The sequence below is a fragment of the Rhea americana genome, unplaced genomic scaffold (assembly GCF_003343005.1).
Source record: "Rhea americana isolate MKP2758 unplaced genomic scaffold, rheAme1 scaffold_57, whole genome shotgun sequence".
NCBI classification, from domain to species: Eukaryota; Metazoa; Chordata; class Aves; order Rheiformes; family Rheidae; genus Rhea; species Rhea americana.
The window spans coordinates 1103750-1125205 of NW_028186723.1; the positions used below are offsets into that span (position 1 = coordinate 1103750).

The 21456-nt window shown below is 36.0% G+C and overlaps 1 protein-coding gene across 6 annotated transcripts in view; it reads left to right on the plus strand.

Annotated features, from left to right (window-relative positions):
- The window catches only part of VTI1A (vesicle transport through interaction with t-SNAREs 1A), a 275374-nt gene that overhangs the window by 41780 nt on the left and 212138 nt on the right, over positions 1 to 21456 (plus strand). For all 6 annotated transcript variants that reach the window (XM_085319139.1, XM_085319142.1, XM_085319140.1 and 3 more), the window contains exon 4: positions 11704 to 11781. In XM_085319139.1, the coding sequence (XP_085175265.1) occupies positions 11704 to 11781 (78 nt within the window). The remainder of the gene's footprint in view (positions 1 to 11703; positions 11782 to 21456) is intronic.

Consider the following 21456-nt stretch of genomic DNA (forward strand, 5'->3'; position numbering starts at 1 on the left):
TTTTTTGTTGAACTTTCTCCAACTCTTTTGGAAAAGGGTTTTAACAAAATATTTCCAATATGCAAACTGATGTTCAATAAACTTTTAGAACAAGAGGACGTTGATAGATTTTCATTATTCTGCTGCCAATAAATGGCTTTTTGTGGTCAGAATCAACAAGTCTTCTAATATCTTAAGTCATACAACATTATGTATGCACATCTCTGTTCAAAAAAAGTTTAAGTTCTCATCTAGCAATCACCTAAACTTTTGGGACCACTACTTCAGACGTTTGAAATTATTGTGATCCTGATTGTAACGGCTGCCGTTCTTCTGTAGTACAGTGAAGCTGCTCACGGTGACAACGAGTGACGTAGTTCCGAGTGCAGTGGCGGTGAAACCAGTGTGAACTCTCTAAGATGGCTGCTGTCATTCGTTGTGGAGCGTTAGCTGCGGCAGAAGAGTTGAGAAGAAGGCTAGAGGGGACCCAAACATCCRAGCAGAGGGAAGGGATCATTAGGATATAAGGAGACAGCTAGCATATAAGAGGGAGCAGCAAAAGAAGTGGTGGGAAAGGGAACAGTGTATGATGTTTCATCATGCTACGTGAAGAAAGAGGTAAGTGTGCTGAGAAAGCAGGTAATAAATTAGGGGAAGAAGGTACTAACTATAAAAGGTTTAGGTCGGAAGATTGATGAGTGATAGATGGGAAAGAATGACATATACATTACATGAGAATTCAGTAGAAAGGGATCTTTTTGTGAGTTCATTTTTAGGTTGAAATTTCAACCTGAAATTCTTACATAAATTGGGTCTGTCTCTGAAGGCTTAGGAATCAGGAGCTGGATATAAGTGTCAAACTCTTGCATTTTTTTCCTATTCTTTCTATTCTTTTTGTGTTGATTTTGTGTGTCTGGTTCATGTCTTGCAGTTGAAAGTACTATGTTTTCCATGTACTATCAAACTTTCATTCTGTTTGTATCAGATCATCTTTATTTGATGCTAACAGCTTTGTTATATCAGAAGTTTCTGAACTGTGCCATGCAAGAACAGTTGGTAGGGTGGAGGGACAGATGTTTGGTCAAATGATGTTGTGCCTTTCTTGCAGTTCAAAGGAACAGAGCATATATGTAATATGATTATAAAGTGTAGTTCTGTGTATGTTTTTTTTAATTYGAAGTAATTTGAGTGTTTGCTGTGGTTTATTAAGAGACAGAGAGGAAACTACATGTATGAGCATGAATTGGAAATTATGCTTCATAATTTCTCTTGTTCTGAAGTTCACCCTGTGAAGCTGTTTGAGAATCTCTGGATTAAGTTCACATTGCTAATATGTGCCCCATGGGAGAGATGTTATGGTGTTCTGTGATATATATAAATTTCTGTTGATATTTTAAGTATTATCTTCTTTCTTGGAAGTTTCACTTCAGTTTTGCCCAAATGAAAACCATGGTAACTTTTGCATTTAATCTTTGCCCTACTATAGAGATTTGAACATCTTTCACAATTTTCATGTCCATGAGCGCTTATTCATTGCTATTTAAATAAATAATTAAAAGAAAGTATTATGTAAACTGTAATCATCAAATTTTAAATAAGTGTGAAGACCTAGTTGTACTTCAGGCTCAGGAGGTCCCTAAACTGCTGATCTTCAGAAACTGGAAGCATCTAGTAGAATGAGAGTTGCTCTACACCTGCTCTGCTCTGCTCCCAAGATTTCCTCTTGATATTCATTAATGGCTACTATAGGAGACAGTACAAGTTCCAGACTTGTTGGAGCTTTGACTTATATGGGCAGTCTTTACATAGTCTTTATATGTGAGGCTGACCTTATGGTTCACATTGCACTGTCCTGACAGTGAAAGTCTAGGTAGCTRTAAATAAGATCGATAGAAATGTGTAAACATTTTTGGAGACAACATAAGAACAGGGATAAAACAGAAATGCTCACTGATTTTTTTGTTTTTGTTTTTGTTTTTTCTAAATTTGGACATCAATATATACTGGGAAATGAGCTGCTGCCTGTGTCAGTGTTTCTCATTATTGCATTTGGTGTATGTTGGTCCACTTGGAAGCAGAATCTATGATTATGCTACAGATAAGGGGAAGACATAACAAGTTAGCTGAAGCCTGTCTGTCAGAAAGACACTTTAAATACCAAAGGTTTTGTATGAATACATTAACTTCCTGTTATACTGTACTGAAAGGCTTAGGGCACACATTCTGAAGGACTAAACCCAGTAGGTGGGTTTTGGAGTGGGATTTTTTTTTGATACAGAGATATATGTAATAATTTTTCATCCACTTTTTTACCCTTTAAGAAAGGAATATTCATTATAAATATTTGGACTGAATGGGGGAAGACTGAGGGATTCAAATGAAGAGACAAGATAAAAAGCAGGAAGGCTCTAGTTAGATAAATTATAGGTAGTGGATTAGTTATTGACTTTTATCTCAGATAGCGTAAAGCAAGAACTGCTAATCATCAGCTTGTGATAAAATTAGAAAATGCTAYGCCCAAGCTTTGGGCTAGTATTTTATCATATTAGCTATTGATTTAACACAGCATGAAACAACTGGTTCTGTCCCAATAGTGCTTGGCTGCTCCTTGGTAGGAAGCAATGAAGGTATGAATTTGCTCCTCCTTCAATCTGCTGCAAACTTCAAAGCCTAATTGTGACCATTTAACTACTAAAATGATTAAACTGAGGCAGTTTTTCTCTTTTTCAAACAAGCCGATGTGTTTGCATAAGCACATACGAATTAGAAGGAAGTAAAGGAAGCCCAGCTAAATTATGTCAGTGCAAATAATAAAGTCAAAAAGCATGGAAGTTAAGATCCAAAAAGCAATTTTGACTGAACAGTGTTACACAGAGAATATTTTTCATTTAAAATTTTATTAATCACTAGTTTTAGCTAATGTACTTGTGGTCCAAAAATCTTTGGATTGAATATTGAAGTACACAAAATGCATACCGTGTAGGTATGTTTGTATGCAAGCCACCTTAATTAAGCTGTTTTTTTTCTATTTATTTAAATATTCTCATCAAGCCTTATTTTATTTTATATTTAATGCTGAAGCCAGAAATTGTTTGCTTCTACTGTAATGGAACATACGTTTTTTGTATTTGTTACTATCAGAGTTCTTATAACTTAACTGAAATTGTTCCACATATTAGTTTCCGGGGTTAAAAATGTGCATATTTGTATACAGGTAGGTAGATATCTCTGAGAGACTGGATGTGCTCAGTGAAAGGGCAGTGTGTAAAAATACCATTTTATGCAATAAAAAGTATTTTCAGAAAGGCCTGCTAAAGTTTTTTTATTCTAATATAAGTCCTACTAAAGTGGCACAATTTTAGGTGGGTTAATTCAGCTGCCTTGGAAAAGAGTTCATTCATCTGCCTTGCCCTCACTCTGAGTCTTTTGGTAATATAAAATGAGATCCGTCATTATGCTTTTATTTTGTTTTTTTATTCTTAGCGTTCACAGTGGACAAAATGTATACTTCAGCAACAGAACTCAACTCTGCAGCAAAATTGCACTTTTAACTGAAAAGCCCTAAAGCCCCCCCAAAATATTAGCCTTGCTAGGTTTTAACCTACAGTTAGGTATCCAAGGAGTGAGAGAGCTGAAAAGGATGACTGCGATATTCAAGAATGGCAACGGCTTCCGCCCAATTGCAGTTTTTCATTACAGTTCCCGGTCTCTGTGGTATCTGACTAGGAGAGCCYGGACACGGGCTGATGAAGACAACCAAGCAAATGGAGGAAGGAAGTAACACTGGGACACTTCTATCTGGGAAGGGCAGGAGCTGGTGCAACGTACCAGCAGATGTCCTGTTGCTGTTAGCAATGGGAACCTGGGCTCTAGATGGAAATACTGGCTGAAATGAAGGTATTTTAATGATGCTTCATGTTTTGGTTGATCTGATGTCTTTCTTATGCTTTACCATGGCATGAGCTAATTAGTTATTTGCTTCCCTAAGGCATTTATCTCTCTGCCTCGCTATCTTTGGGAATGCTCTGTTTAAAGGTTAGTCCTTGTAGTGTAAACATCTTCTGCTCCACTTGTATGAAAATGTCTCCGTATTTTCATATTCCCAGTTCACCTATCTGTTGGGCCAAGACACTGGAGTTTGTTTTCAGTTGCAAAGATTTAGGAAACATTTATGTTAACTTGGAGCCTACCACATAGTATTAAATCTTTGGAGCAGAAGACAGTCTGAAGTATTTGATCTTGATGCGTAGTTGCTACTTACCCTTTAAAAAGTGTTTGACTTCAGTCTAAAATTATTCATATCTAGCAGTGTCTCCTGGAAAAGAGCAGCCTAGTAACGTTAGTGAGTAACTTCAGAGGTCAGATATATGGCTTTTTTTTCTCTTTGGTTTAGGAGTGGGAGTCTAGGATTTGATRAAGGATAGAATCTTCTTAAGTGGTCGTATTGACATTCTTAAACACTTCTGCAGATCAGCCTGAACACAAGTTGAGGGCCAATTCATCTGTCAGCAATACTAGCTTTGTTTTGGCAGTTCCTGCGCTTCCTGCCACGCTTTTTTTTTGTTGTTGTTGCTGCTGCCACAGCCTAATGCCCTTAGTACCTCCAAGACTAAGTGTGGACCTTTGCTACAAACAACAAAATTAATCCCATTAGCCTCCACCTACACCCAAGTAACTAGTCAAGTTGCGAATTACTTTGAAGCTGTATCAGAGTAATATCAAGTTCACTGTGTGGTTCCACAGGCTCTTAGGAGTTCAGAGTGGACGTGATGGCCTTTAGTAAAGGACAAGGTGAGAGCCCTTTCTAATATATTTTACTGCTGATATGCCTTTATTTTTAAACTGTTAGCTGATTTGGGGTGGGAGGTGATTGCCCCATTTCCAGTCTTGCTCTTGTCTTTTTATCCAGTGTTGCTGGTGGAAACGACTGCAATAAACAAGGGTCTGCAAGCTTCAAATTCTTTGTCAACAAATTGGGCAAATATATGCCAATGTTTGCTATGTGTGTCAAAGTTAAGTGYGCTCATGTTACCCAACCCTAGGCACTTCATTTAACAAGCTAGGTTGTCTGGCTAGTCTTTCAACACCCACACACTGTTCGCTTGGAAGCAAGAGGCTTTTTCAAAAGGAGAATCTAAGGACCAAGGAGTCTAAGGAGGAATGAGCTCCTATTTAGAGGATTGACTGCATTGACTGAATAAGGAAGTTGGTTTATTTAGTCAGCTAAATAGATATTTTATAATGAACGCCGGCTAAATAGAGGTCTTATAATGAAATCTGGTAGATTAGATAATGGTCATTTGAGGAATCAGTAGAAAGGAGTTGTACAAAATACTGAAATTAGAATACTGAAATCTGGTAGATAACGGTCATTTGAGGGAATCAACAGAAAGGAGTTGTACAAAATACTGAAATTAGAATACTGAAGAGCATACTATGGGAACAAGCTAGCAGATGTAGTAGTAGATAGCGGATGAGGTGCAGGTTGGTGATGCAAAAGGCACATGTTGGCCTACAGAGAAGTTTCACTTACATTTGCAGTAATATTGAGCTTCCCTTCATGCCTCAGCTAATGCCTAGTGTATTTTGTTGAGGTCACAGCACACAGGTGAGAGTATAGGACAAACTGATATGTAGAGCAGCCCAAAGCCAAAAGAACCTTGGAGAAACTGACTTCTGATGAAAGAATAAAGTAATATATATGCAGRGGTAACAGGAGTGACATTTTAAGTCAGCATTATCTGGTAACAGGAGGTGGTAATTCAAACAAGCAAAATTATGAGTAGTGATACCTTAAATAAAATTTAACAAAGGTATAATCACTAGACTATGGGGAATTATTCATTGCTGTATTTGGAGAGTGTTATCAAAGCCCAAGCAATGCATATCTCAAGTTTTCGAGGCTTGCATTTGTAACTACAATATTTCATTATATAACTCTTCTGTAGACACCATCCAGTTCAATTGGAAGTGATGGCAATGATTTTTTCAGCATCCTTTAAAAAAGGAAAAGAGGAGGAAGGCTTATCTGGTTCCAAACCTCTGATTTTTTTTCTTCCTTTTCTAAGTTATTAACATTAAAAAGTAAAGCTCACCTAAATATTGGCTGGTTATGTAAATAAAATGTCTTTTCACAGTAGAAATCATCTACTGTTAGTCACAAYTCTCTCACAGGTCATCTGTTTTCATCCCCAGTTACAACGCATGCAGTCTAGCAGGGTGTTTAAGCAACAGCTGTATTGGTGACATACATGGTCCACTGGTCATGAATTTGAGACAGTTTTGTTGTCAGAAGCTGCATTTTCACTACCAGTGTAAAACGATGTACCCTCATGGGGGTTAGCTTGACCTTCCTCCCTGCCTCACCCCATAATGAAACTGAAAGTGTGTTTGATGAAGATTATTGAAAAGATTTATAGACCTGGGACTTCTGTTTAAAATGGTTATAGTATTTCTGCATTAATTTCACATTAGCACTTATGGTTTGACTTCTCTCTGCTCTTGTAGGAGCCAACAATGTTGGGAAGAGTGGCAGGAATACAAGTTTTAAGATATGCATTTTCTCTTTGAGAGTCRCCTGCAATCTTTTCTGTGCACGTGAGAAGAGAGAGGGCAAGCCTGGCAGTGGCTTAGGCATTGACGTTTTCCAGTGGCGTGTACTGTTGGATGGTACTTTACAGGCAGCTTCGTAGGTTCTGTAAAATAGTTAATTTCCTTTGACCAGAACTGTGTTATCTGTGATTTTTAATTTTCACATGGAAATGCTTGAAAGTTCGGTATTGCATTGTGTTGTGTATTAGCACTATATAATCAGTTTTCTGCTTCTTAAAAACAAATTACAAAACTAAGCTACTCTGTAAGGGGGAAACTGCTTTGGAGTTGCAGTCTGAACCATCTTAATCTATTGTTCGCACACCATCTTTACAGTGAAATGTAAAAGTTTCAAAAATTGAAGTTTGARCACAATTGCCTAAAGAGTTTCTTTTTTTTTAATTTTATTTCTTGACAAAGTGTTGTTGTGTTACTGTTAAATAAAAACTTTAAATAAAGATGTTTAAGAAGGATTATAGATTTTTATTCTACATTTTTTAAGCTGTATTTTTTTTCATTTTTGCTCAGCAAAAATTGCTTAAGTATATATATATATTCAAAAAGGTAGAAGTAAGAGTCTAGATTCTGCCGTACTGAGCAGTCTACTTGAAGAACAAGTCCCCCTTTTTCCCCAAACTTTCACTGGAGCAATGGTAAAACTGATTACTCTGCAAAGAACGCTAAATAAAACAGAATTTCTTCTTACAAATTATTTCTGGTTATGCTAATCTTAAATATTTATTTACATATAGAACAGGGCCAAACTCTGAAACACATGCCTGATTTTTTTTTTTTTAAACTAGGCTCTAGGAAATTCTAATGAGTTTTGTATGAAAACAGATGTTTGTGGATAAATAAGCTTTTTGTTTGTTTATACTTGTTTTATATATATATATAWMWAAAATCATCTGTTGAATTCATCCTTAAAACATTAAGACTGAAAAAGGGGGAGGTTGGGATGTAAGGGTTAACAGTGGCATTTGTCTGAAATGTGTCTAGATTTGGTTGTCTGTTCAGGGAATTGCTTAGCATTTAGGAACAAAGCTATTCTTTGGTCCAGGTATAAAAATATGTGGTACTTTATATCAATTATTTGGCTGATTGCTGAAAGTACACTGGAATGAGGGGGCATTGGCTAGTTCTGGCCTTCACTAATGGGAGCATTGCAGAATGTGGATGAGTAATTAAAGTATAGAATGCGGAAAATTAGGCCAAAATTGAATAGAAATGAATAAGTATGCGTTCTGTTATACAGATGTTGGAAACAGATTATTTGGGACACCTCTTTCTATCTACATCTTATTWGGTTACCATGTAAAAATCAGTTGTATACCATGCAGATTGTTTCTCTTCCCATTGCCTTTCTGTTTTTATGTTGTGATGTAGCTGTATAGGTAATAATTTAGCAAAATATCCTGTCTGCCAGGTGTGGGAACTAGCTGATTGTATTGTAATACCAGATCATTACTTAATTCATATGCAACCTAGCCTAGCACATGGAAAGCATTATAAATCTATTTACAGTGTGGCTGGTCTGATGATAACATTGTATTAAATTCCCAGGTGAGGCAATTTAAGCAATTGCTTTGCCATGTGTAGGCCATGGAAATTAACTTCTCATATGCTTTAGTAATAGACGAACTTCATTGTTATGCTCGGATTAGTAGTATAGCAGAATTCTTACAGTCTGGTTACATGTACCCTGCTTCACATGTAGAATCATACAGGGGGGTGGTACTGCAGATCACAGTTCTTAATTAGTTTAAGCTGAGTTAATTCATTTCAATTCTAATTTAGCTGTGCTTGCCCGTGAACGCATTCAGTTCTATTGGGAAATGTTAAGGCTTGGGTCAAGTAGACAGATTGTTTAAAGCCAAATTGCCAGACAGAACTGAGCAAGTGTATCTGTTTGAACAGGGCTTTAAGAAAATCACCCAATCAGTATGCAAAAATCTTGTTCATAAACCGAGTRAGATCTGCCTGGAATCAGAAATTCTTCCTTGTCAGAAGGCCGGGGTACTGCAGTATATTTAAAGCAGCTCCTGAAACTTTCTCTGTCTTGAAGTTGTTGTGGAAAGTAGCTTAACTCTTTTGTGCATTTGTGTGTTCATGTGTATACTACATTCAAATGCAAACGTGTATGTTGAGTTAAAAACACTTGTGTGCTTAGGACTTTTTGTATATGCATATGCAAGAAAAAACAAAATACAAGGTAAACTTCCATATATGACAGACCTTTACAGATGAAAAACTGCGTATAGAAGCTCTCAAACCTATATTGAGCTGCCCAGAAAATGCATTGGATTACACACTCTGTAAAGCTTCTCTTTTCTAAAAACATACATATAAAGTACCAGTAGACAGTGGTAACTGACAACTAAGACTAAAAGTGTTGACAATTTCTTGATTTGCCTGGTTAGCTTATGTATAGAAGTCATTAACTATTTATAAAATGCATTATGAATTGGGTTCCTTCAAACTGTAGCAGTGTGTGTGACATTTCCAGCTCAAACTATCATTCTTGTGCTTGGCTAAAGTACATATTTATAAACAGCTGATAGTTTTGAAATAAAAAAAAAAATTTAAAGATAATTCTTGAGTTCAAATGAACTGTTTTGTTACCACTAATTTTGATAGCTGCATTTGAAAATATTAGCAATGTTACTTTCATAAAAATAAGAATAGTAATTGAAGATACAAATATATTGATATTTTGGACAAATCCTGAAAGAACAAACGAACATTTTAGTTCAAAGGCCTTTCCTTTTATATTATTGATTCATTTGGTGGTGAAACTGTGATCAAAAGTAGTATCAAATTATTTATTGATTATGGCAAAGAGTTACATCTAATTGTAGTCAAAGGGTTATTTCTTTTAATATAATTGCTGGTTTTCAAATCATGACAGATCATTGCAATAAAAGAACAATGATACAAATATATTTATTAAGTTCAGTGATGATGATATCAAAGATTATAAAGAGCCTTTAGAAATTGTATCGCTGTTAGCATTTTTTTCTTTCCCATGAAGAATATTCTTACTCTTTTTCTTGCATACAGTCTGTTATGAATGAGARTATCAGCCAGTTAAATCTTTCAGGTAAATGATGTGTAACCAAGGACCATCTCAGTCTCTATATATAATTAGACAACTTGTTCACTGGAGAACAAGCTCATGAAGCATTGTGTTCTCCGTTTCAGTCTGATAATGACAAATATGTTTAACACTACCAGAATCAATGCATCTGAGTTGTGTTGTAAAATGGAAAGAGTGTACAGTTGAACTACTGGACCTCAAATGAGAAGATTAACGCTTAACTGAAAAAAAAAAAGGCATTTATTTGTAATTTCTTCCCTTGCTTGATATTTATCAAATAAAAATAGGAAAATAATATAATTGAGCAATCTATGCCAATTTGTTGGCTTTTTGGTGAAAAAAGAGAGAAACAAAACCTATCTCCATATGATATTCTTGCATACTGTGGAGTGTTTTAGTCCCCCATAGTGATGAAATGAATAATTTAAACAAGCAGCTCTGATACCACAGCCTGTTTAAAGGTTCTCATTTCCTTTAATGCTGTAGACTACTTTTGCTTGGTTAGTATGAAACTGTGACAGCTGAGATCTCCAAAAGATTTGGCACAATTCAGCTCTTGTAGTAGGTCCATGGTATGCTTTGTGCTTGTTATGTACATCTGTAGCTTTAGTATATAATCTAGTACTGAACACTAGCAACTGAATCACATATTGGTAAGCATTGTAGCAATGATGATGGTAATAAAGGGCATACTTGAATTACAGAAGATAAAAAGCTGAATTGTGCTGCTCCGAGATGAGCCTTACTAGAGCTAACTCAACAGCTAGTTTTCTAGTGGAAGTGGTGACCTACTTTCAAACCTATTCATCACAAAGGTAATGAATTTCCCGGTGCTCAGTGTAATTTCCAGTGAGCTGTTTTCTGTGTCCCAGTCTCAAACACATTTTTTGGTGTGATTGTCACTTAGGGAAGGTTAGAGGAAGTATTTCTTTCTGCTGAGCTCCCACTACTGGTTACTCCCACAGAGCTGTGTGGGCAACTTCAATCAATAAAGAAAGGCCTTACTCCTGGTATTTGCTACTCTTGGATTTCTTCCTCTTAGGAAGAGTAAAACAGATCATAACAACACTCAAATAAAAAGGTTTTAAAAATATTTTAAAAATTCTTTCCCTCTTTTAATGGTGAGTGTAGAAGAATTGCCTGGCTAAAGAACCTGTTATTTGGCCAACACAGAAACTGCAAGCTGAACTACTGTCTGTTTATGGACTTCCCTGTTGTCCTGTTCCTGGGTAATCTTCAGTCACTTCCTTTCAGTCATTCATTGTCATTGATCTAGCTTAGAGTCAATACAATGAACAGCGCCAAGAAAGTCTGGAACTCATAAACTRTGAATAATGACTGTTTCATAACAATGTAATGTGTGACTGTCTGTCTCAATTTTGGGGGGTTTCCCCAAACTGCTGTAAATTGATGTTTCACTATACTGTTGGTCCCTCCCCTTTCTTTTCCACTTTGATTTCTGGTCCTTTCCCTGTAGGCCTTCATAGCCTTAACAGCAAAGGAAAGCCTTTTGATTTTATACATATGTAATTTTAAGTTTTGTTACATGTCTGTTGTTCAAAGTCATCTTTTTGATATGGGAAAAGCTCAGTCCTCCTTTCCTATTTAATGACATCACTGCAGCATCGGTCTGAGTTCTCAGCCCACCTAGCAGGCGTTCTTCAGATGAGTGCATTTGTCCCACACATGCATTTCTTCAGTGCTTCTGGTGTAAGCAGATATAGCCTCTTAAGGTTACCTACTTAACAGACCAAAGATCACGTTATGTAGCTTGAGTTTTATTTAGGCTACTTTCAGTGATGAAATGTTGAGGAATGTGACTGTCTTAGAAATCACGCCAAACATGCTCAGGTTTTGCCATGATGATTTATCAAAATATGGCAGTTGAAGAACTTTTTAATAACTTYTTCTTGCAGATTTTTTTTTTTAATCAAGTAGGTATCCATTAGGGGGCTCTCGAGGTTTAAGATGATCAGCCTTGATACCAATGGCTTCGGAGCTTTACTTCCTAACCCTTTTTTCTTTTTGTTTTACAGAAAAGGTCACGGATCGCCTACAGTGATGAGGTGCGGAATGAGCTCCTAGGGGATGATGGGAATTCCTCAGAGAACCAGGTAGGATGCTAATCAAGAAGCCCTAGTGGGTGGCTGGGGGGTGAAGGAGGTCACTGGCACACTGGGCTTCTCAAGCTGCTCCTTAACAGCATTAGCAACAACTCATGTGGAAGTGATACTGTTTAATGCAAAGCTGGGGTCTTAATCAACTTCAAAATGTTTCTTGGAGATCTTACATTTAACCCTTTAACTTGTGATCACTGTCTGCTATCTTAAAAAAAATCTTTTCTTCTCTTTTCTTTATTATTTAGTACTTAAGAAATAACTTGAAACGCGCTGTTTGCCGACAAAGCCAAGGTCTTCACCTCAAACACATGTAAAAGGAATAAAAAAAGTACATAATGCAGCTTTGATAATAATGCAGTATAATTAAATCAACACTGGCAGGCAAAACAAATGAAAGTGCACTCTTAGAATTAGGCAGAACTCCACTCAGTTTCCTTGTGTGATTCCTTCCCTAAACAGATTTTCTCCCCTTGTACCAAAAAAATACAAGTTGTACTAATAAAAGTAAGCTTTCATAACGCATGTTGCACTTGAATGTACAGTGCTATCCACCTCTTTTAATGAAGTAAAGCCTGATAACCTTTAAGCTTTTTCAAAATTTATACCCATGTTGTTGTTCTGAACATTACAGTAAGGATCCTACTAGACTACTAAAAATTTTAAAGAGAACATTATATTTAGAGGACTTTGACTGACATGTTAATATTTCCTTTGGTGCTGAAACTTGTTTGACTAGCTTTGAAAACAAATTTCTRGGGGTCTGTCTGTTTTTTTTTATCCTGAAAATAGTTTTTTTAATCTCAGTTGGAATCAAAGTTACAGGTTTTGAGTTAGAAGTTTGTTGAAAGTTTTCTTACATATGAGACTTTGTCTTCTGGAGAGATAGAGTTTAAATTATTTTGGTAGCATAAGTGAAGTTTGATAAACATTTACTTGATAAATGCAGTATTAAACRTGGGAACAAAATGGAGCCATGTTGTGAAATTTTTAGTATCTTCTACCTTCGGTGTAAGTTTTGCTAAGGATAGAAAAAAGTAAGACTTTAAGACTTATCCCAGTACAATTAATTTTAAAACAAAGACCCCCTAAGCCCTAATCTTATAAGGCATTTTAAATGTGCTGTATGATTAAGTTTTAAATCCTGTAATAGACTTTAATGCATATATTAATGAAATTATATGCAGAATGCAATTTATCTGCAAATGTAAGACTCTGTAGTGTATAACAGCTCTAATGTCCATGCAAAGAAGTAGATATAAAAGATAATAATCATCGTATTTATACATTATAGCAAGGATTTTTGCAAAATTTGAGAGTTTTTCTATCCCCAAATAAATTATGTATGGAAAGGATAGTTTTAAGGAAAAAACTTCCACAGTTTGCATGTCATGAACATAACCACAGTCCTGTAAGTGTTGAGAGTTTTATTTTAATTTTTTTAAGATGCTGCTATTTTTACATTTCAAGAAAATGGTGTTCAATTTCAGACATAAAAGGGCAATTGTGATATGCTTTACTTAGAATATATTATGTGTAAGGATGAGATAAAATATTTTATTTTTGCTTTTTAAGGAATGACTAGATAACTGGTTCACATGTGCACCATTTGCAAGTTATGATCTCTTTTCTATACTTGATGGAAGAAACATGATCTCATGAAACCAATGAAGCGAATGATACATTCAGTTGTTTGCAAACATGTTTTTTTTTTTTTTCCAAATGATTGCTTCTTAAATGGAATAAATTTCAGATGGTAAGGGAATTTTATATCTTTTAGGAAATCAAAATCCTTTTTTGTAACCCATATTCTTACCTCCATACTTTTGGATATTCTGAACTACTTTTTCTTCCCTGAAAAATGTTATGAAATATCACCATAAAGAAGATGTCTAATTTCTTTTAAATATGTGAAGGCCAATATTTTTTTTTAAAAAATGTATTATGTTGTTCCATTAATCAACCTCTCAATCTTTTTCTTACGAAATAYCATGATTTACATTTGTGCTTATCTTCTGTGCATGTATGTATGGGTACAAGCAGTCACTACACAAACTCTAGTCTGAAGTAGAGCATACCAGTGGGTGCAGCYATCCAGATCAAGTGTAAGGTTTGGGCTCTTACTTAAACAAGGAGCATACTGTCTCTATCTGTTTAACCTAGTAACCCAGGGGCTACCATGCTTTCGCTCCTACATATTTTTATATCAATAGAAAACTTGGACTAGATAAAGAAAGTATGATGAACTTGTAGCCCTGTAAAATGTTGGAATATGTTTCTAGTACTTGCTTTAATTTTGTTTAATGGGAATAAGTGTAGATAGATGGACTGACCCCCCCCACCCAACTCATACAGGACTTCTACTTCTGAATCAGTTTAGGCTAGGTTAAATTAGTTAAATCGAAAGATGATTATTTTCTGATTCAGTCTCCAACTTTGAGGGTGAGGGAAGGGAGGAGAGGTTCCTCTCGTGGTGAAGGAATCAGTTGCCAGCTAAGATTTGCTCCTACAGCAAACCAGAAAGATTCATAAAATATATCAATAGAAATGTTAAATATCTGGTTAAACTTGGGAGTCAACCAAGGGAAACAGAGATAAGACTTAAGTGTTYTAGGTATGGTCTTTGTCATCATGATTAATATTTTTTTCAAACTTTTTTTGTGGAGGAGGAGGACAGATCAATATACTGACCAGTATGAATATATTGAGTACCTAGTAATAAATGGTTCACTATATGAAAAGCAAACAGTTGAGTRTTCTGCTGATTCAGCTTCTAACTTTTTTTTTTGAGTTTCAAAGGTACAATTATAGCAAAATACAGAAATAAGTTAAAAGCTGTACTGAATACAGTAGAAGTTGTAGCAGTAGGTTTTCACTTGCTTTTCCAAGCAGAAAGACTTAAGAACAAGTAGCTGAGTAAAGAATGAGCAAATTATGCTTATTGGTCTTTCCTCTTTTCTTTCCCCCCTTTCCTCTATATGCTTTCTGTAAGTAGTTATCATCATGTTTAGGTGATGTTTTAAGTGGYGTTGCCTTGTAATGCAGATCTAACTAATTTTAATAGATAAAATATACAGAAACTTCTGGTGTTGTGAAAAATGTACAATTCCCCTAATCAAAACTTCTTTTTAAAACAAATTCATGTCTGTTTAATAAGGTATGCTCTGAATGCACATAGGGTTTAATAAAGTAATCCATTAATTTCATCTTAATTTGCATCTGGTGAGTGCAGTCAGATGAGGCATCTGAGGCTGAGACATCCCTCCTCCCGTTTAAAAACACACGAACAAAAAACCCACAACCCCAAATCCGAAATCCTCCTGTGAGTATTGTGTGGTGGTTTGTTTTCCAGGAGTGCTGTTTAACAGGCTCTGATACTTCCAAGTCTTATTTGTGGCCATCAGGGCTTATCAAATCCCTTGAAAGTTTTGAGCTTTTCAGTGCAGTGTTTCACTGCTTGAAGTTGTGGCTTCACGTTAATTATACAGTTATTTTTTGTGATGATTCGTATCTTTTAGAAAGTAGATGTAGGGTTAAAGYGGAAATCCTTCTTCTCCACCAAAAGTGTCAGGTATGTACCGTGTTAGCCACTTTCTTGAAATATTCAACGCTATTCCTTTCTCTTTCTCAACTACATTCCTTAATATGTTTAACTGAATTCACACTAGAAGCTTAAATTGTGTGTCYGTACACACACACGCTCTCTATACATGATTTGTGGTGAACAAMTATTTTGTGGCTACTTAATTTCTGACTACAAAGTTCTGATAATATTAGATTTGGGCTTGCTGTGCATAAAGTGTGTCAGACTTCAGCTCCAGACCAGGGGGTGAAGTTGGTCAATTTAATTCCCCAAGATCTAAAGAAGGTCGGTATCATTTCATATAGCCCTGGCAGAGCAGATCATTACCAGACACAAATCTGTTCGTTACATGCCGAGGGTTTATAGCAAAATAAATAGACTGTCATCATAGGTTCAGAAAATTGTGTGTTCGACCCACGATAATGTGTAAAGGACGTTTAATAGAGTTCAGCATTTATTCGTTATCTATATGCGGACAGAGACGGCAGTAGCGTTATCAGCTTTAAAAAAAAAATCGGTAGTTTTGTATGTCACGTGAGGGGCCTCACAGACACACGCACACACACACACGCGCGCGCGCGCTCCCTCTCTGCGSCGCAGTTTTGATTTCAGTCACAGCAGAAGGCTTAGCCACAAGAGATTCCACTGGTTCAAACCAGCGTAAACCAGATTTTCTTTTTTTTTCTTTTTTTCCCTTTTTTTTTTAGCCTACAAAGGAACAGATTACCTCTTGCATCGAATTCTGTATTGGGGGAAAAAAAAAATCTTTGTTTCAAAAATATGCTGATTATCATATCCTAAAATGGTGGCTGCACACAGCTTAATTCTGTTTACAGTTGAGCGGTAAGCATGATAAAAATACCAGAAAATATTTCAAAATAGAAAAGTAAAGGTAACGCATTTTCATCAAGAGCATTGTTATATGGGGGAAAAATACATCTTTTGTTAATTTGAATGAATATCTTTCAGCCAACGTAAAAAAAAAAAAAAAAAAAAAAAAACTTTCCCATTACTTAGCTTAGCTGCAAATCCCATGCAGAGCTTAAATTCAGCCATGCAGCACAAACAAGATGGAACATTTTTGTTTGGGACCTATTGAAAAAACAAATGTGCAGCATTTTAAAACTCTCATTGATTATAGCAGGGTGGCATGCCCAAATGGACTCTATTGCAGGGSATAGTTTTAAACTTTGGCCCTTTAAGTATGATAGCCAACTGAAGAATGGTGGCCGCAGAAAGAAAAGATAGCGATGTGATCAACTCCCAGATCGTCCCTTTCTAAAGAGACTTAATGTTTGCCTTTCGGGGAAAAGCCGGGGCGGGGGGCGGAGGGGAGAGAGGGCCTGACTTATGGTAGGCCAAGTAGTTGAATTTACGAGCTGGTTCGGCGGACAGTATGGTTTTCTTTCTGCCAAATTCTAGCAAAGTTCCGTTACGKAAGGCACTGAGGAGCTGTTGCGGCCGAAGCCCGTGCGGGAGCAGCCSCCGCCGCCGCGGTCGGGTTCCCGGCCTGGCCTGGCGCCAGGCTGAGACGCGGGTTCGGTTCTAGCGCAGCCGTGTGAGACGGGGGGCGATCGTGGAAGCCCCTTTGTTTGCTGCCGCGCGGGAGGGACTTCGGCTTAAACGTGCTCAGCTTGCGCACACGTTGAAAAGTACTGTTATAAAACTGTAGGTGAAGTATCAGCGTAAACTGAGATGATGATGTAGCTGTTGTAATTTTCAATTCAACTGGAATTGGTGAGAGAACTGTAATTTTTTGGTAAAGGGGCACTCCTGTGCAGGCATGTGTTGTGATTGTAGTTTTTGTTTGAGAACAAATAATTGATACATCTCTCTCTAAATGGAGAACATACTGCAGCATAGCTTGATATTCAGACTGGATTTTATTAAATTTTATAGTAAAGCTGCCACAGCAGTATTATAGATTGTGTTAGATTTTACAGGCATATGTTAAATAAAATTGCACGCACACGCACATGCGCGCGCACACACACACACACACACACATGCAGAGTATATAGTGGTCTAGGATTAAGAATCTGGAATGAGCCTTTTCTGAGGGCAATCACGTTTCATGTTGGTCCCTATTCCTTTGTCTGTTATTAAATATGCTAGGCAATAAATCAAAATTCTGAGCCATTTAACTAAACTGCTTCATTTTAACTGAAAAAAAGGTTGCTATATCAAGTTCAATCATAAAAATAGATAATATGCTTACAATACAACTAAGATATAAAAAAGTTGCTATACTGMTGACATGCTATAAAGATGCAGTCATCTATTAATAAGTTAGATCTGCTAGTAAAATGAGAAATCAGTTGTCACAACTAAAATATACAGAAAACATTCTGAAAACTTGTATATACAAAACCACTTCAGCTGTACAATCTTCGAAGAGAGGAATAGTAAACTTGTTTTTTTTTCTTTATAATATAGACTTCTATGAAGTCGTTCCCCTTTATTTCATGATGGTGTCTTAGATGTAGTTTAAAAGAGAATTTCACACTATTCTCTTTGTTTAATGTGACAGTGTGAGAAAGTGATCTTTATTCGTTCAAAAAACTCTGCATGTAGTCTATGTTTAGGTTCTTTTAATGTGTTTGTCTGTGATTTTTAAATGCTAAACATGTAAACAGATAAATTGTCAATGTTAATTCTGTATCCTGTCACACAACTGATCTTTCTTTCCTGCCATTTCTTTCCTTTTTATCTTTTTTGTGCGTTCATGTTGCAGTTGATAAAATTACGTGAAGAGGTGAGTACTTTCTTGCTTTTTGTTGTCTAGCTTTCCCTTTAAAGCTGAGTTTCTAAATCTGAAGTAGATCTTTTTGTTCATTGTTGCAGGGAAATCTACACAAAGCAAAAATATTGATTACATTGCTTTAAAATATTCACTGTTGTGCCTCTTTTTTCCTAATAATTGTATACTTACATGGGAATCTCTAGATCAAACCTTGAAAATTAACATTCTTTGATAGTGGAATTTTTTTTAAAGGCACTAGAAAAAGAAGGAAAAAAAAACTGTTATTTGATCTCTGCTAGAATACCATGATCAAATCAGGTACAGTAATAATCTTGTTTGCATCACAAAATCTTTGATAGGGTAAATACAGTTGTACACTGGTATAGAAAGTGAAAGCATTGCTTTGGTAAAGAAAACTGCTGAAATACTATAAAAATTGCACAGTATTTCATAATGTTTTGWGTTGGGTGTGAGCTATTGCAATAGCTGATATATTACTAGGGGTATTGTATACCCACTGAAAATACACGTAGACCTATGCACACGTATCAATATTTATTATTTATTTGTGCATGCTGTAGATCTGTAGGTGTAACACTAGAGATCAGTATTCCAGAACACCTTTCTTTCAGTTAGGAAATGATTCATAAATATTTAGAGTAGGAAGTCTGTTTTAATGGTCAGTTCCTCAAATGTTTCAGCATATTTTCTGAAGTGAATATCCTCCCTTACTTTTGCTATAGCAAAACATGTATTTGAACTGCTTTTTTATTATTTCTCTATAGCCACCAAAAATAAGGTCTCAGTAAAGTCAACGTTACTTATAGGTCAAATTTCTGAAGAGTTCTGTATGGAGAATTTCAACTCGTAACATATTTAAACAAATATATTTAGAAGCATGAATATTTTAGTATGGCATATTTGTCTGGCATATTCTGATTGAAATATCTATGCCCAGACATATCAGTAGTGAGTACAGAGCTCTGGAGAAGTGGATTTTTACGTTTTAGGATTGGTGATGACAAAGAATGAGAAAGAAACAGATAGAGGGCATTTCCAGGAAATTCTTACAAACATGAGGATATTTGTGATGTAAAGAGTCTTTCACCAGTTTCCTGAACGTTTTATATTTTCTTCCTTTTTCTGGTCTGGAGTGGACCTGATTATTGATATTTTGGAGCTGCAGAATAAAGCAGTTAAAAATTAAACAAAATAAACCTCTAATCTTGTGAAAGCCCTCCCATCATTGCTGAGGTCCCCTCCCTAACATGTTCATAGTCTCAATATTTAAGCAGAAGACAATATTGTTGCAAAGGGTTATGCAACCTGATTTCTGAGWTTACTTTCAGAAGAACAAGGATCTTTTGCTCATCCCTTTAATAATACCTGCATATCTGCTCCTGTGCTTGTGTAGAAGAAGGTAGTGGGATCATTTTTCCTGGCAAACAGTTACTGTGATTTTATAATTAGCATTTCTAATTTCAAAATTTTACTGAAAATCAAATTGAATATAATGAACAAAGCTGCCACTTAACTACTTTTCTTTTTGAAATGGCTACAGACAAATAGGAAAATTCAGAATGTTACTGCAAAGGCTGTGACATGAGAGCTGTACTGAACTCATCAGTCAAATCTGTTGGAGCTTATAAATCCTCTCTAGCATTTACCTAAAATTCTGACATTGATGATAATTTTCTTGGTTTTGCTTTTCTTTTTTAGCTTTGTAAGTTACTTTTCTCATTCTGCATGCTTTGATAGCCAGTAGCAAATAGAACTAAATAAAGAGATTCATCATTTTTTCTAGATCAAAATTGAAAAAGGAGAGAGAGAGAAAAAAATAATTTAGAAAACAATTCTTAACATTCTCTGTACTTAGGTGCCCACTGCATGTTATGTAGGTTGTAATCATAATGATGTTTTTATACTGAGTGCAAAATGCACATTAAGGTTTAAATGAAGGTTAGTACAGTGACTCAGGCATAATTCTTAACTCATAACATAGTGAAACATCAAGGCATCCCCAATTATAGTTCTCCTAAGGAGGTATGAACTGATCTTAAAAGAATTTGTGGTTTGCCATACTGTTTGTTAATAAAACCTGCACTTCCTTTCATTACAAGGCTCTATTCTAACACGCGTGCAGTACACAGAATTCTGTGGAGGCTGTGTCGCTCTGTCTTTTTAGTTTCTGAGATCTCAGTTTGAATCCAGCCCACATGGAATGACTAAATCTCTAGTGATAGCAYGCCACTTTGCAAAACTTCCTTCTATAACTCCAGGCAGAGGCTGTTTCTGAAGCTACAAGATGCACTGAATCACCTCGCTACCCACCTCACAAAGAGTAGGGGATACCGGGGGAGAAGGAGTTTGGGAAGGGGTGCGAAGCGGTTGAAAGCGTCAGCTGCTACTGTAGTGCATTGATTTCATGACCAAAGGACAGTGTGCATCCAAAACCAAACAGTGTAAATAACACCATCACTTATAACAAAAATTAGGTTTTATTATAGAGTGGCTTGGGTGGAAAGGTTCTGAAATCAGGTAAGAAACAGCTTTGAGTTAATGTTAGCACCAAATTCACAGTTCTTTAGTATTCCGGTTGCTCGTAGTGAGACTGAACTGTGGACTTACAATTTACTTTTTAGATTAAATGTGGCTTATATAGTATATAAAAATATACAATGAAATGCTTATTCTTTTTGTTGGGTAGCTCTTCTACATTATAATAGTATTAGACTGTGAAATCTTTCTCCCTTTTCTTCCCCCCATTAACATAGCAGGATAGCCTTTTCTGTACTGTATACCAGTACAGCCCTGTGCGTCTGTTCTGTGATTATAATGTTCTATTYTGTGTGCTCACTCCCAGTCTCTGCTTTGTTTAAAGTACCTCCTCTCTAACTTTTAGGATTTTTATCTCTTAAACCCTCCTTTAATTCCCCCTCCGCCCCAGTAATATCCTTTCTACTACTTTATTTTATGAGATTTATCTATGTAATAGTGTCACGTTTTGGATGTTTTTTAAAAGTTTAAAATATTAAACATTTAATTGTTCTTTAATACTATGGGGCAAGTGGACTGTATTTGGGGAAAGGCTTGTGTTGCAGGCTTATAGTTCTTTTTTCTTTTCTTTTTTTTTTTCTAGTGGGCTCTGAGAGGAATCAGCAGATGTTATGAAAAGATGCCTTTACAAAATAAGAAAAAWTAACACTAATTATCTAGATTCACCATGAGCCCTAAGAATACGCACCACTGTTAGCTATCATGATTTCAATTACAGCACTCTAACTTAAGGTTTTAAATTTTATTAAGTGCTTGTGTTTTTTTCTTTTTTCTTTCTTTTTTTTTTTTT